General features: G+C 34.8%; 1 protein-coding gene across 1 annotated transcript in view; it reads left to right on the top strand.

Moving 5' to 3' along the window:
• LOC117069790 (tetratricopeptide repeat protein 6-like) overlaps positions 1-14006 on the top strand; it is a 63764-nt gene extending 49758 nt beyond the window's left edge. Inside the window, exons 17-18 of the mRNA XM_033188221.1 lie at positions 12814-13039; positions 13527-14006. Coding sequence (XP_033044112.1) covers positions 12814-13039; positions 13527-13663 — 363 coding nt within the window. The 3' untranslated portion in view covers positions 13664-14006. The remainder of the gene's footprint in view (positions 1-12813; positions 13040-13526) is intronic.
• The last annotated feature ends 319 nt before the right edge of the window (positions 14007-14325 follow it).

Genomic DNA, 14325 nt, shown 5'->3' with positions numbered 1-14325 from the left:
TCCCATTTGACTAAAGAATAAATTAATAGGGCATTTAACCAGATTGAAGGACATTTATATTTTCTACATTCTGGAATTTATTGAGTTTTAATGTAGTCTAATGTAAAAACCTTTTTTGAATATGTCAGGGTCATTCCAAAGAAAGGGTAGCTACTCTTAGGATGTGGATTTAAGTCTACATTTATGAAGTCTACATTATTAATTAGTTTACATTCATACTTTTTTTTTCACTTGGTCTATCTTGGACTGAGATTTATTCAAGTATCTTGTTATTAGGGGGTTCCTATATATTTCTCTTTACATCTCTTATAATGTCAGCTTTGTGAAAATTCATGCTACATTATTTCATGTATAGATATTTATACCTATTATATATGCATTATGAATTACAGCCTTCAGCATTACAATTTTCCTTCTTTGTTTCTTTTAATGCTCTGTGGAACAAATTACCTTTTGTATAATATGAGGATCATGACCTCTAAGACCTTCTGATTTGCTTTACCTGATATTCCTTTGCTTTTCCTTTTCCTTTCAACTTTTAAAATCCTTTGTTTTTGGTATGTCTCTTTTATACTGCATAGAATTGGATTTTACTTTGAGAGCTAATTTGAAAATATTTTTCTTTTAATAGGCAAGTTAAGCCCATTTAATTTTGATGTAATAAATACATTTGATCTTAGTTCTGTCATTTTATGTAATACAAGTATGTTAATGTTAAAAGTATTTTGAAAGTATTTAACTTTCTGCTTTTTTTATTTTTTGGCTTTTTTTTTTAGCTTTTGTGATATTTAGGAAGGTTTATAGTTTTGTTGTACTGATTACCTTTATAAAAATAACTTTAATACTCTTAATTTAGTTTCCCTACTATGAACAACAGTGAAATTACCCCTAAAGTCCTCCTCCCCCTCATCCATTATTCAATTTTAGTTAGTAATATTCTTTTTTTAAAAAAAAAAAACTAGTTTATCCTCATATTCTTAAATATGCTTCAGCTTATTATGTCAGCTTGTCACATAAACTTAGTTTCCATAGTCTCTCGGGTATAAAAATTGGTCCAAATTAAGGTGAGTTAGATAATCACATCATAGGGAGGGTCTTGAAGGAAGGCTAAGTAGGGGAAAGAGCAGAGGATTCCAGGCTGGAAACAGGTGACAATAGATATTGCAGGGCAACTGCAACTGCTGACGCTTGGGGAAATCCAAAAGAATAAACTGCATGTTCACTTGGGGAGTACATAATCTGATTATCTCATTTTGTTGTAAGTTTTATTATTTCTACACTGCCTGAAGATTTAATATTTATGTATTATTTTGTTACCCTTCTTGCACACTTTAGTCTTAGTTCTTCAGTTAAGTATATTCAGTTCTCATCACCAGACTATTTGCCAAACTCCCCTTCCCCGCAATAATTTCTTGGTTGTCTGAAATTAATCCTCTGGTAGAGTTCTAAGGAGGGGCTCCTGAGAACAATATTCCCTGGATTTTTGCATGTTGATAGCTGTTTGCCTGTAGCCTATTTTATACCTTAAGACATCATGGCTCTTTGACTCATGTTTCTTTCCTTGAGTGTCTTGTAAGCGCTGCTTTCTTTTCTGGTGGTGTATGTTGGTGTCAAGAAGCATGATGCAAACCGGATTTTCTTTTTCTTAAGAGCAACTTGCTCTGTCAAAATAACCACATTTGTTTTTTAAGGAAAAAGTTTTAACAAGGTATGCCTTAGAGTTGACCACTGCAGGTTAAATTTATCAAGTACACAGTATGTGTTTTCAGTATGTAGATTTCAGATAAGTGTTGTTGAATTCAGTTAACATTTTTTTTCTGTTTCATTGTTCTGGTTTTGTTCACTGGGGATACCAATTATATAGACGTCATATATTCTTTAACTTTGATTTATTCTAAATTTTTTTTTCTTAATGTCTGTTTCATTTTCTTTGTCTTTCTTTTGTATTTTTTTTATAAATCTTTACTGTTTCCTGAGATACCTGTTATCCCTGTGGACCTCATAAGTCAGGTTTCCTTTTTATTTTTCTAGTTCTATTTCCATGCCATTTTTTCCTGGTCACCTCTTTTCTGGGTTCCTATATTTCTGATTCATTTTTTTTTTCTTGGTAGCAATTGCTTCCTTAACAATTTTTTTCTAAAATAAATTTTTTAAATGAATTTTTTTCAGAATCATTTTATTTCAAAATGTTATATTTTTATTGATACATACTAATTGTACATATTTATGGGGCACATGTGATATTTTGATACATGCATACAATGTGTAATGATGAAATCAAAGTAATTGGAATATGCATCGCCTCAAACATTTATCTTTTCTTTGTGGTGAGAACATTTCAAATCTTCTAGCCATTTTGAAATATACAATAAATCATAAATATAGTCACCCTGCTGTGCTATCAAATACTAGAACTTGTTCCTTCCATGTAACTGTATTTTTGTTCCCATTAACCAACCTGTTTTCATCCCCCCACCCACCCCTCCCAGCCAACTGTAACCACCTCTCTACTCTCTGTGTCTCTCTATGTTTATGACACAAAGTTTTTTTTTTAAGCCTCCAAATATGAGTGAGAATATGTGTTGTCTTTCTGTACCTGGCTTATTTTGCTTAACACAATGTCCTCTATGCTCACCCATGTTGCTGCAAATAATAGGATTTTATTCTTTTTAATGATGCAATAGTATTCCATTGCATATATGTAACACGTTTTCTTGATCTATTCATCTGTTGATGGACACTTAGGGTGATTACATATCTTGGCTGTTGTGAATAGTTCTGGGACAAACCTGGGAGTGCAAATATTTCTTCAATATACTGATTTTCTATCTTTTGGATATATACTCAGCAGTGGACTTGCTGGATCATATGATAGTTCTATTGTTTTGAGGAACCTTTGTACAGTTTTCCATAATAGCTGTACTAATTTACATTCTCACTGTCAGTGTACTAGAGCTCCCATTCTCTGCATTCTCACTAGATGTGTGTTTTTTTATCCATCTTTTTCTTTGTTTGCTTTTTTTTTTTTTTGACAACAGCCATTTTAACTGAGGTGAGATAATATCTTACTGTGGTTTTGATTTGCACTTCTCTGACGATTAGTGATGTTCAACATTTTAAAAATAGATCTATTGGCCATCTGTATGTCTTTTCAGATCATTTGCCTTTTTAATGGGAATTTTTTTTTTCTTTTTTTGCTGTTGAGTTGTTTGAGTTCTTTATATATTCTGGTTATTAATTCCTCATTGGATGAATAATTTGTAAGTACTTTCTCCTATTCTGTAGGTTTTCTCTACACCCTATTGATTATTGCCATTCCTATGCAGAAGCTTTTTAAACTTGATATAAAACCACTTGTCTGTTTTTGCTTTTGTTGCCTGTGCTTTTGTGGTCTTAACTCTTGAAAAATCTGTGCCATATTAATCAGTGTCCTGAACCATCTCCACAATGTTTTATTCTAGTAGATTTATATTTTCAGGTTTTACAGTTAAGTGTAATCCATTTTGATTTGATTTTTGTACATAGGGAGAGACAGGGGTCTAGTTTCTTTCTTCTGCATATGGATACCCAGTTTTCTCAGTTTTATTTATTTGGGTCTTTTCTCTCTTTTTAGTTAGTCTCACTATCAGTTTTGTTTATTTTTACAAAAATATAACTTCATTTTGTTGATGTTTTATATTTTTTAAGTCTTTATTTCTGCTCTGATATTTATTATTTCTTTTTTATCTAATTTTGGGTTTAGCTTGTTCTTGCTTTTCTAGTTTTATGAGTGTTCATTATTACAGTGTTTATTTGAAATCATTCTACTTTTTTGATGTAGGCATTCAACTCTATAAACATCCTTCTTAGGTTTGCTGCATTTCATAGGTTTTGGTATGTTGTGTTTCCATTTTCATTTGTTTCAAGAATTGTTTTGTTTTCCTTCTGAATTTCTTTATTGACCCAATGGTTGTTTGAAGCATATTATTTAATTTTAGTTTGCTTATTTAATTTCCAAAGCTTCTCTTGTTGTTGATGTTTTATTCAATTGTGGTCTGAGAAGATACTTGATATAATTTTGATTATTAATATTTGTTGAGACTTGTTTCGTGTTCTAACATGTAGCCTATCCTGGAGAATATTCCATGTACTGATAAGAATGGGTATTCTGGCCAGGTGCGGTGGCTCATGCCTGTAATCCCAGCACTTTGGGAGGCCAAGGTGGGCAGATCACGAGGTCAGGAGATCAAGACCATCCTGGCCAACATGGTGAAACCCCGCCTCTACTAAAAATACAAAAATTAGCTGTACATGATGGTGCGTACCTGTAGTCCCAGCTACTCAGGAGGCTGAGGCAGGAGAATTGCTTGAACCCGGGAGGTGGGAGCTGAGATTGCACCACTGCATTGTGGCCTGGTGACAGAGCAAGACTCCATCAAAAAAAAAAAAAAAAAAATGAGTATTCTGCAGCTGTTGGATGAAATGTACTGTAAATGTCTGTAAGGTTCATTTGGTCTATAGTGCAGTTTAAGTCTGCTGTTTGTTGATTTTCTGTCTAGATGATCCATCCAATGCTGAGTGCGGTATTGAAGTCCCCAACAATTGTTTTATTATTAATGGGTCTAGCTCTCTCTCTTTACCCATAATAATTGCTTTATATATATGGGTGTTCAAATGTTTGGTTCATTTGTATTTACAGTTGTTATATTTCTTGCTGAACTGATTCCTTTATCATTATATAGTGATATTGTTTGTCTCTTCTTATGTTTTCTGACTTGATGTCTATTTTGTCTGATATAACTGCTTCTTTTGGGTACTGTTTTGTAGGAAATATCTTTCTACATCTCTTAACTTTCATTCATGTGTGTCCTTAATGGGTGAAATGTGTTTCTTGTAGCCAGCATATAGTTGGGTTTTGTTTTATTATCCATTCAGTCAATCTATATCTTTTAATTGGGAAATTTAAACTGGTTATGTTCAGAGTTCTTTTGGATAGGTAAGGATGTATTTATGTCATTTTGTTGTTTTCTTATTGTTTTCTATATTTGTTCCTTTCTTTCTTATTGCTTATCTTTGATAATAAAATTTGGCAGCTTTCGATAATGATAACATTTGATTCCTTTCACTTTCTCCATTGTGTGTCTGTTGTTTCAGTGAGTTTTATATTTTAGTGTATTTTTTATGATGGTGGATATTGTCTTTTGGTTGCCAGATGTAAAAATCTCTTAAGCAGTTCATGTAGGACTGGTCTTATACTGATGAATTTCCTCAGTCTTTGTTTGTCTGGGAAAGACTTTCTCCATCATTTTTGAACAATAACTTGGATGGGTATAGTATCCTTGCTTAACAGTTCTTCCCCCACCACCCCCCAGCACTTTGAATATATCATCCAATTCTCTCCTGGCTTATAGGATTTCTGTGGAGAAATCTGCTGTTAGTCTGACAGAAATTCCTTTATATGTGACTTGATGCTTTTGGGGTTTTTAAAATTCTCTCTTTGTCTTAGACTTTTGACAGTTTGATGATAGTGTGCCTCAGAGAGGGCCTTTTTGGGTTGAATCTATCTGGGGACATTTGAGGTTCCTGTATCTGTATGTATATCTCTTCCAATATTTGGGAACTTTTCAGTTATTATTTTACTGAATAGGTTTTCTGTGACTTTTTCTTTTGAACTCCCAAAATTGAATGTTTGTTCACTTGATTGTATCCTCTGTATGATGTAAGCTTACTTCGTTCGTTTTTATTCCTTTTGTTATTGTTGTCTGACTAGGTCATTTCTAAAGACCTGTCTTCAAGTTTAGGAATTATTTCTCCTATTTTACCTAGTCTATTGGTGAATGTCTTGATTGTATTTTTTTAATTACATTCATTGAATTCTTCAGTTCCAGGATTTCTCTTTGGTTATTTTCTTATGATATCTATATTTGTTTGATTTCTCATCTAAATCATGAATTCTTTTTTTCATATCTTTGTATTGCTTATCTGTGTTCTTTTGTTCTAAATTTCTTTAAGGTGAATATTTTGAATTCTTTTTCAAATATCTCACAAAATTTCTTTTCTTTGGGGTCTGTTACTGGAGATTTATTGCACTCCTTTTGGGGTGTATTTCTTTGCTTTTTCATGTTTCTTGTGTCCTTACATTGATATCTGCTCATCTGGTGTAACAATCACTTCTTCCAATTTTATTAAGTAACTTTCATAGGGAAAGACTTTTTTCTGCAGATGTATCTATAAAGTGAGTTGAATAGGGTACTTTGGCTTAGGTTCTGGGTGGGCACCATAGAGTGGTATAGTCTGCATATGATTGCTTCATCTATAAGCAGTGTCAGTGGTGTCTGTGAGTTCCTTGGTGGCTTAGGCTGTGGTTATTAGTGGACACTGTGGTGAAACTTTACTGGAGATGATGATGCCAGGCAGTTCAGTCCTCAGGCCCTGAGGTAGCACATGGGAGCCATTGCAGGCAGTGGTTTTCCCTGGGTGAGCAGTCTTTGTGCTCCTGGCAGGGCACATAGGCACTGGCAGTGAGGGCGGTAGGCTGGGAAGGTCAGTCTTTAGGCCCCTGGGCTGGATGTATAAGCACTAGTGGTGTCCATGGCAGGGTGAGTGTGGTGTGAAATGTTATAGTTTTAGTTTTCATTGTAGAAATACTATCTTTTTCCTGGTGATTTTTTAAATTGTCTTTGAGACTTTGAGGGTAAGAGGTTTTTGTGTGTGTGTGTCTTTAAGATGAGAGATATCAATTTACGCTCCAATGTTAATAAGAATAAACTAGTAAATTGTTGGTAAAGGAGAGTGTCAGGGATAATTAGGATCAAAATCTTTGAGAATTTGATGAAGTTAAGAGTTTGGAAGTTGCACATGTGGCCCTTGATGGGAGCAGAACACACTACCCATTATGTCATTAGGGAAGGCAGAGGGTTTGGGCACATTTGAATGTAGATTTTGGTAGTATGTAATCCTATCTATTGATTATATCTTCTCCATGGATACAAGTATTAGTCACCAGTTAACAGTGGGAGTGAATGGTTAAGAAAGAAAGACAAGATGGCTAGGATTTTTAAAGAGAAGAGAGAAAATGTGAAATAATTGTGTTAGAGAGTGGTAAGATGAGCATATTAGAGTGTAGTAACAACATTAAGTCCTCATTTGAGGTTTGTAGTTTTAAATTTCAAAATGAGATCTTGAGTCTTTATTACTTTGTATATAATTCTCTCTATACAGATTAAATACTGCTTTATGTCATGCAGTTGTTTCTGTGTTGATCTCTATCTCCTTACTCTGTAAGCTGTTAGGGGGCAGGAAGCACACTCTGCCCTCTTATCTCTACATTTCTCTGCTCAGAAAGTCCATTTATTATCATGACTTACACTACTTGAAACCCTCCTTCTTTCTTCTGAGCTCCTAACCCATATTTAGGAGTTGCTAAAACTGGATATTTTACAAGTTCATTAAAGCCCATTCTGAATTGCTCTCTCTATCCATTATCCTCAGCCGAGCTTTCTTCATATGAATGCTCTCTCAATTCGAGTTGTCATCTTCCATAAAGTCACTTGAATAGAAATGTCAGAGATCAACCATAACTTTCTGTTTCTTATGTCCTTAAGCTAATGTCATCTAATCCTGTCAGTTTTACATCTATCCTGTCAGTAGAGACAATTGCTCAAAGATCAGTTGTCTCTAACTTGACCAAACTCAGATCACCCTCTGACTGGATCCTAGAAATGTTTATGTGCATTGTAGTTAGTTAATGTGATTAAGGCAAATAAAATTCCCAGGGCAATTTTATATTTCCATAGATGTTTAAGATCTGCATGAAAAGGAGATATTCACCTTTTTCATTCATTTGTCTTTGATTACTATATGGGCATCATGTAGAAAAGTATTTGGTTAGATCCAAAGTGTAGTTTAAATTCTTTTTGAAGTATGGCTGTATTCCCTCCAAAGTATAGACAAATTATCTGGGCATATATTTCATGTAAAATATGTTCCATCTTTTGACTTGATATACTGGATGCCTGAGCTTTACAGTGCACACTCCCTCCAGAGACTAGCAAGCTTTGGGAATAGGTATTCAGCTATTCTAGTATGCTTTGGCCTCCGTGGAGAAAATGGCTTTTATACCCTTTCACTCTCTGCCCTCATCCCCTTATTTCTGACTATAAGGGAGGTAAGACTTAGGCTAGGAGGAAGGGTCCCTCAACTGATCTAATAAACTCTAGAGGGTTAAAAAAATGTGTGTGATCTGGCTTCTTTTATCTTTAGTGACTTAATGATAACCACTTAATGTGATTTAATGATCTTAAACCACAGTTGGATGTGCTACTTGCATACATTATGAACTACAGTTGACTAAAAAATAACTGGATCTGCTTTTTAATTAATTACAACATAAGGGCATAAACCAATTATTAAAAAATCAAGGCCATCTGTTGTAGTAGATGCCTTTAGCCTCTAACTGCTTCATAGTTAATATTCTGATACTTCAAGTAACCTCATTAAATTTATAGGTTTCATTTTCTAAGTAATATATTTGGCAGCTAGAGTAGAAAGTTACACAGTTCAAAGTTCTTTTCTCTTACCCGAGAAAAAGAATTTGCTCTTACATGATTGAAGGTATGCCTTGTGATGTGTAATTGTGTCTTCTTTATTGATAATTCATTGGTGAATTAAAATGAAGTCTAAATTACTTTAGGAAGAAAGTCTTGACCTGGCTTGGAGTCTTTCCCTTGCCTCATTTCTGAGAACTGGGGGTGCAGCCTTCTCTTCAGGAGAGAATCTTCTTCAAGCTCTTCACAGAAGGATGTCAATTCTGTACCCCTTCCCCCCAACCTGTCTCAGGGTTGAGATGGATTTTACATCTTGAGCTAATTACCTCTCAAAAGTAAGAGGAAGCAAAATTCATGGAGTATTGCCTAAAGGTGATGTTCCCTCTCCGTGTATAGACACTGGGAAAAACATGATATATAAGTAATAATTGACAGAGTCCTTACTACTTTCTGCATATTGTTCTCAGTACATTACATATTAGTTCACTTAACCCTCACATCAACACTGGAAGCGGAGTTTTATTTGTTACCTTTGTTTTACAGATGAGGAAACTGATGCAAATAGAGTTTTAGTAACTCACTCAAAGTAGAGGCAGGATATAAACCCAGCAATACGACTCTATGGTCTGGGTTCTCAGCCACTGTGCAATCAGTGTTCCATATCATCCATGATGGAAGTGAATAGAGGACAGCTCTTCAGGAAACATAGAGGAAAATAGTTCAGTGACAGAGAGAGTTTTAAGAAGGAAGGAGAGACCAAAGGTGTCCATGCCACAGAAATGTCATGGAAGACAAGAACTAGAATGTGTCCGTTAAGCTTGAGGACATCTGCAATTTTAGCAGCAACAGAATTCATGGAATAGGGGGAAATAGAAGCCAGATTGTGTTTGGTTGGGAAAAAGTTGAGTATTAAGTAATTGGCGAGTGACAAGCTCTACTGTGAAAAGTGACTTTCTCTTTAAGGTAGGTTTTAAAGTAGCGGCCAGGTTTTCATCCATCAGGGAATTAGAGATTTCTAAGTTGACTAGCAGGATGTCTAATCAGCATCTCAACTATCTGTGGTGAAAGGCCAGTTAAAAAAAATTCTAGTATATTGTAATCAATATACATTGCTAAAACCCAATAAAAATGAATTAATAGAAATGTGATCAAGTGCTGGGATGTCATAGCCATGTCAAAATGCTATAAAAGTTACTTATTGTTTATTCTCAATTTTGGTACTTGCCTCTTTGCAGAGCTCTAGCAAATGGCTCTTGGACCAGGACTCCAGTACTGTTTTGCAGACTAATTTGAGGGTCCCTTTCAGATCAATGATGAGTTGTGAATAATCTTAAGTCTTTGGTCTTTTCAACCAGCTGATATTTCCCCTCTCTTTTATACCTTTTTTTTGGTATAAGTGAGTTTTTATCACTTTTATATGTCTTAGAACCTTATTTTGAAAAGTCTCTTGTGGTTGAGCTCTTACTCTGCTTTTTTACACAAGGTTTTACTTTTCTTCTTTTGTTTTCTTGTTTATTTATTTATTTTTTTTATTGTACTTTAAGTTCTGGGGTACAGGTACACAATGTGCAGGCTTGTTACATAGGTGTAAATATGCCATGTTGATTTGCTACTCCCATCAATTCATCATTTACATATCCCTCCCCCAACCCGCCACCCACTGACAGGCCCTGGTGTGTGATGTTCCCCTCCCTGTGTCCGTGTATTCTCATTGTTCAGCTCCCAATTATGAGTGAGAACATGCAGTGTCTGGTTTTCTCTTCTTGTGTTACTTTGCTGAGAAGATGGTTTCCAGCTTCATCTATGTTCCTGCAAAGGACATGGACCCATCCTTTTTCTTGGCTGCATAGTATTCCATGGTATATATATGCCACATTTTCTTTATCTAATCTATTATTGTTGGGCATTTGGGTTGGTCTTTGCTATTGTGAATAGTGCTATAATAAACATACATGTGCATGTGTCTTTAGAGCACAATGATTTATAATCCTTTGGGTATATACTCAGTAATGGGATTGCTGGGCCAAATGGTATTTCTGGTTCTAGATCCTTGAGGAATCACCACACTGTCTTCTACAATGGTTGAACTAATTTATACTCCCACCAACAGTGTAAAAGCATTCCTATTTCTCCACGTCCTCTCCAGCATCTCTTGTTTCCTGACTTTTTAATGATCAGCGTTCTAAATGGCCTGAGATGATATCTCATTGTAGTTTTGATTTGCATTTATCTAAACACCAGTGATGATGAGCATTTTTTCATAAGTTTGTTGGCTGCATAAATGTCTTCTTTTGAGAAACATGTGTTCATATCCTTTGCTCATTTTTTTGATGGGGTTGTTTTTTTCTTGTAAATGTGTTTAAGTTCTTTATAGATTCTGGACATTAGCCCTTTGTCAGATGGACAGATTGCAAACATTTTCTCCCATTCCGTAAGTTGCCTGTTCTCTCTGATGATAGTTTCTTTTGCTGTGCAGAAGTTCTTTAGTTTAATTAGATCCCATTTGTCTATTTTGACTTTTGTTGCCATTGCTTTTGGTGTTTCAGTAATGAAGCCTTTGCCCATGCCTATGTCTTGTATGGTAATGTCTAGGTTTTCTTCTGGGTTTTTATGGTTTTAGGTCTTAAGTTTAAGTCTTTAATCCATCTTGAGTTAATTTTGGTATAAAGTGGAAGGAAGGGATCCAGTTTCAGCTTTCTGCATATGGCTAGCCAGTTTTCCCAGCACCATTTATTAAATAGGGAATCCTTTCCCCATTGCTTGTTTTTGTCAGGTTTGTCAAAGATCAGATGGTTGTAGATGTGTGGTGTTATTTCTGAGGCCTCTGTTCTGTTCCATTGGTCTATATATCTGTTTTGGTACCAGTACCATGCTGTTTAGGTTACTGTAACCTTGGAGTATAGTTTGAAGTCAGGTAGCGTGATACCTCCAGCTAGCCAGACTAATAAAGATAAAAGAGAGAAGAATCAAATAGATGCAATAAAAAATGATAAAAGGGATAACACCATCGATCTCACAGAAATACAAACTACCATCAGAGAATACTATAAACACCTCTATGCAAATAAACTAGAAAATCTCAAAGAAATGGATAAATTCCTGAACACATACACCCTCCCAAGACTAAACCATGAAGAAGTCAAATCTCTGAATAGACCAATAACAAGTTTTGAAATTGAGGCAGTAATTAATAGCCTATCAACCAAAAAGAGTCCAGGACCAGATGGATTCACAGCCGAATTCTACCAGAGGTACAAAGAGGAACTGGTACCACTCCTTCTGAAACTATTCTGATCAATAGAAAGAGAGGGAATCTTCCCTAACTCATTTTATGAGGCCAACATCATCCTGATACCAAAACCTGGCAGACTCACACACACACACACACACACACGAAATTTTTAGGCCACTATCCCTCATGAACATTGATGTGACAATCCTCAGTAAAATACTGGCAAACTGAATCCAGCAGCACATCAGAAAACTTATCCACCATGATCAACTTGGCTTCATTCCTGGGATGCAAGGCTGGTTCAACATACGCAAATCAATAAATGTAATCCATCACATAAACAGAACCAATGACAAAAACCAAGTGTTATTTTTCTAATTTGTATTTTATCCTGTTGTTATGGCCTTCTTTTCTATTTTATGCTTTAACATTTTTAATCTCTATACAGGGATCTGGGATTTGGGGTAAGAGGCAGTGTGAGGATTTTTTTTTTTTTTTGAGATGGAGTCTTGCTCTGTCACCTAGGCTGGAGTGCATTGGTGTGACCTCCACGCACTGCAACTTCCGCCTCCCAGGTTCAAGCAATTCTCCTGCCTCAGCCTCCCAAGTAGCTGGGATTACAGGCGCCTGCCACCACACCCAACTAATTTTTGTATTTTTAGTAGAGATGGGGTTTCCCCATGTTGGCCAGGCTGGTCTCGAACTCCTGGCCTCTGGTGATCCACCTGCCTCAGGCTTCCAAAGTGCTGGGATTACAGGTGTGAGCCACCACACCCAGCCAGTGGGAGCATTTTAACCCAGCCAACAGGAATATTATATCACTGACATTATCTAGAATTGCTGACACATTGTAATAACAAAAAACAGATCAACTTTTGGTTGAGTTTACCTTTTTACATTCTCTGCAGACAATGCACCTCTGTACCTGGAATGAAATGCTTCTATTGCCCCCTTGGTATGCCACTGGCGTTAATTTAAAATTAAGACTAAAAGTGCTGCAAATTTCTGTATAGTAAGTTGCCAATTAAAATATATCATTATCTTCATATTTTGTAGGCCAGTGACTACTTCTCAAAAGCTTTAAAATTTGATCCAGAAAATGAATATATTCTCATGAATCGAGCTATTACAAATACAATATTAAAGAAATACAAAGAAGCAAAAGAAGATTTTGCAAATGTAATTGAAAGCTGTCCATTTTGGGCTGCAGTATATTTTAATAGAGCACATTTCTACTACTGCTTAAAGCAATATGAACTAGCTGAGGAAGACCTTAATAAAGGTACACTTTTGGTAATTATTTTGGTAAGATTGCAGTGGTTGATTTGATTATTTTTAGACTACAAAAGAAGAAAATCATTAGGTCTATTTATTTAGATAAACTTACATAAGAATTAGTGGTTTTAGATATCATATCCTTAATATAATCGATATAGATTCTTTTATGTAATGTCTTAACTTAAAGCTCTGGTAAACTGAGATATAGAGAATTATTACAAATCTATACACAAACAATGTCAACCTTTCGAAGAAAGTCATTGTACTGTGTTTCCCCAAGTTAGTTCGCTTAGAAAGATTCAATATTTTTAATTTAACTAAATAGTTCTGTTTGAAGAAAAATATTTTCAAATAAAAAGTATTAAAGTTCTTGATTTCATCCATTGAGTTACTTTTTAAAAAACGTTCTTATACAATTTTTGTTTGTAAGGAAATGAGACTATTTTTTGAGTGCTAGCTTAAACATATCTTTATTTTTTTTTCTTTTGCAGCCCTGTCTTTGAAGCCTAATGATGCTCTAGTATATAAATTTAGAGCAAAAGTTCGTTGTAAAATAGGTCTGATTGAGGAAGCTATGGCTGACTATAAGCAAGCACTTGATCTTGAAGACCATGACTCAGTTATATGATTACATAGACCGTGGTTGCTAGAGTAGTTTACACAACGGTTCTCTCTGAAACTGAAACGTATTTGTTGTCTAAAAGGTTCCACCATTTTCATTATTGTATTCATTATGCTTAGTCTTCCATATAACCTTCTATGCATTTTAATAAAATGTTTGTTATACATTAATTATAAAATTTATGTCATTTTCTGCATATTTGCAAAAACCTTGATAATGGAATTTTTCCAAGGTTGCAAAATTTAAAGGAAAATGCTTCTTAAGGAATTAAATAGGAATGTTTCTTAACATTTAAAATATTTTCTTTAAAGTAATTCTTTTTGAAATAATACTATATATTGTAGAAAAAGTGTCATCGACCTTTTCATCAATCTTTGCTGATAATGTATTCAACAGTATACAGATTAAAAAAATAAACAGAACTGATGACTATAAAAAACTGAACTCAAGTAAAACCCTTCTCTTTTCCTTTAAACAGTGTGTATACAGGTCAATATTCTTCCTGATACCTATATTCTTCCAACAGACAAACATGTTTCTCTTTTACATGTGGCCTGCCTTCTAGGACAGCACCTATAAAGATTTTGGACATCATGTTTCCTTGAGATAGTTCCCTCTGCCTCTTTAATGCAGCTATTATAAATACATATAAAATCTGTATATATTTA

The sequence above is a fragment of the Trachypithecus francoisi genome, unplaced genomic scaffold, assembly GCF_009764315.1.
Source record: "Trachypithecus francoisi isolate TF-2019V2 unplaced genomic scaffold, Tfra_2.0 Lachesis_group3, whole genome shotgun sequence".
NCBI lineage: Eukaryota > Metazoa > Chordata > Mammalia > Primates > Cercopithecidae > Trachypithecus > Trachypithecus francoisi.
Note: the sequence above shows the minus strand (reverse complement) of the source record. Positions and strands in the feature narration are given on the sequence as shown.